General features: G+C 48.2%; 1 protein-coding gene across 1 annotated transcript in view; it reads right to left on the minus strand.

The window, feature by feature from the left end:
• LOC119589141 overlaps positions 1–2,493 on the minus strand; it is a gene marked incomplete at its 5' end in the record, with an annotated part of 121,515 nt that overhangs the window by 92,795 nt on the left and 26,227 nt on the right. Inside the window, 2 exon segments of the mRNA XM_037937718.1 lie at positions 639–695; positions 1,041–1,262. Coding sequence (XP_037793646.1) covers positions 639–695; positions 1,041–1,262 — 279 coding nt within the window.

Raw genomic sequence — 2,493 nt, forward strand, 5'->3', positions numbered from 1 at the left:
GCGTGTGCGTGTTCGCGTATGTGCGCCTGTATGTGTTTAAGTCTGCCGTAAACTGACTGCATCGTATAATTAATGTATCATTTAACTTCTTTGTGCTATTTGCCCTTTAGTACCACAAAAATATTCCAACCGCAACATAATGCTAGGAAATGCGAGTTGCTTTGTATATCACACTATAATCAATTGTTTTCTGCAATCATTAACTGCCAGCCAGCGAGCAAACTTCCGGCCTCAACCATACCCATACAGACGAGGAAAACGCGCGGCTTATTTTAACGGAAACCAATGCAAAGGTGTGCCTGACCTAACCAATCATATTCTCTCCTGAAGAACACCTGCGGTAAGTCAACTTATGGGAATGGCACGGCTCTCCTCCCCTTCCTATACGTCCCGGATCGTGACCTTGGGTTTCCCTTTGCAACAGCAGGATGAGACCGTTTTTCACGCCAAACAATATATTTCTTAATAATTCGCTACATGTAATAAAGATCCTTTGCATAACCATTCCCGAACTCCCTCACATGTGTTCTCTGGTCATTTTTAGTGTTTTCTATCATTCCTATTGCTTCAGTGTATAAACATCTCCCTACCTGCAAATAGGAATGTGATTGGTGGTCCCTCTCGGAGCAACAACTTACCTGTTCATGTTCTCTAAACTGTTCTTCTCGCCTCCTCTGCATTTCTTGTTCCTTCAGCTGAAACACAAACAAATTTGATGAACACAAAACCATAGAAAGACAGTGTGAATATTTAAGTAAATCAAATAAAATGTGTCAAACATGCAAATTTTTACTTCTGGAGTTTTTGACTCCCGTGAACATGAATCAATAAAATAATAAGATGTACAGCAGATTAGACATATCTAGTCCCAATGCTAGTTAAGCTTGAGGCCAGAAAGCCCTGCGGATGTGCGGGCCTGCGGCTGGAAGAGGCCCTCACACCACAGGCTCGACCCAACAAAGGCACACAGTGGTAGGAGTGATGCCAGGAAGGCGCGGCGTCACGGCATGCAGGTGCGGGACTACCTTTTGCTCACTTACCCGTTCGATGGCCTCCTGCAGACCCGAGTCCCGGATCGGCCCTGAGGACCCGGGGGTTCCGGGTGCGGAGGCGGAGACGAAGGCCTGGTTGGAGTGGCTGCTGGAGTGGGAGTGGCTGGAGTGGGAGTGCGTGGAGTGGGAGCCGCGGGAGGAGGCGGGGGAGGAGTACCCGGGCAGCATGACCAGCGGGGTTGTGCTCAGGCCGCCGGGGTCGCCGTAGTTCTGCAGGGAGGAGCACGCGAGGGGCATGCGGGGTTACTCATGCAAGGAGAGGGTACACCCTCACGAGGTCAAATGTGGGGCAACCTCACACCATAAGTTAAAGAGTGGAGTAACCTCACGCCACTTATATCACACCACAAGCCACAAGGTTAGGTAACCTTGCATCATTTACTCAAGGATTCTGGCATCTTCATACCGCAAAGGCACGGATACGGTAGCCATATACAATAACTTAACAAGATGGGACAAGTTGGACAACCTCACACCACCGGGTCACGAGGTGGGGCAGCCTCACACCACAAGGTCACAAGGTGGGACAACTTCACACACTGGGTCACGAGGTGGGGCAACCTCACACCATGGGGTCATGAGGTGGGGCAACTTCACACCATAGGATGACAAGGTGGGGCAACCTCACACCACGGGGTTACGAAGTGGGGCAACCTCACACCACTGGGTCAAGAAAAGAATAACCGAGCAACACAGGGTCAGGAGATGGGGCAACTGGACATCCTAAAGATTAAGGGGGGAGGAATGAACACCACTGAATCAGATCCTCTTATAGTCGTAAGCTGTTCAACGGAACTTCATATAAAGTTATAAAGCGAATCAACATGGCCAGCCAATTTTGACCAGATTGATAATGAGGCTTATCAGCAGTATTTCAGGTGATTAAAACAACCTCATGATATCGTGGGCAGTGTCAACAACACCCCCCACAAGGACAAGAGGTTGAACAGTGACATGCATTTATAGCAAAGTTAAAAGCAATCAATTCTTTAATGTTAACAAGGTGGTCCTACTATAAATCTCCATGGGGAAGCCAACAGGTGATCCACTACCTCCACGGGGGCATGTGGAGGATCAAGAACACATTCCAGCAAGTCCTGAGAAGGGTTAGTAAAAAGCCTTCACAAAGCGGAAGACAGTACACACCGTCTGCTAAGAGCAACTCAGGATGGGTAGAAGAATAACAAATATCCAAGTAACGTATGGTTGCTTGGTACTATCGCTGGCTCATTTCAAACTGAGCAGCATGGAGGATAAGAGCCATTACGAGGAAAGGAGCATGTCAAAGACAGACCAAAGGATTTGTAAGACGACCACAAACAGTAAGACGCGGGACATGGGACAGCGGTACAGGAACATACAGGGAGAAGGATGGACACAGGGACGAATTCGTAAAAAGGCAGAATTAGAGGTTATTGCAGTCTGTTTAAGGGAAGTCAAT

This window comes from Penaeus monodon, chromosome 25 (assembly GCF_015228065.2).
Source record: "Penaeus monodon isolate SGIC_2016 chromosome 25, NSTDA_Pmon_1, whole genome shotgun sequence".
Lineage (NCBI taxonomy): Eukaryota > Metazoa > Arthropoda > Malacostraca > Decapoda > Penaeidae > Penaeus > Penaeus monodon.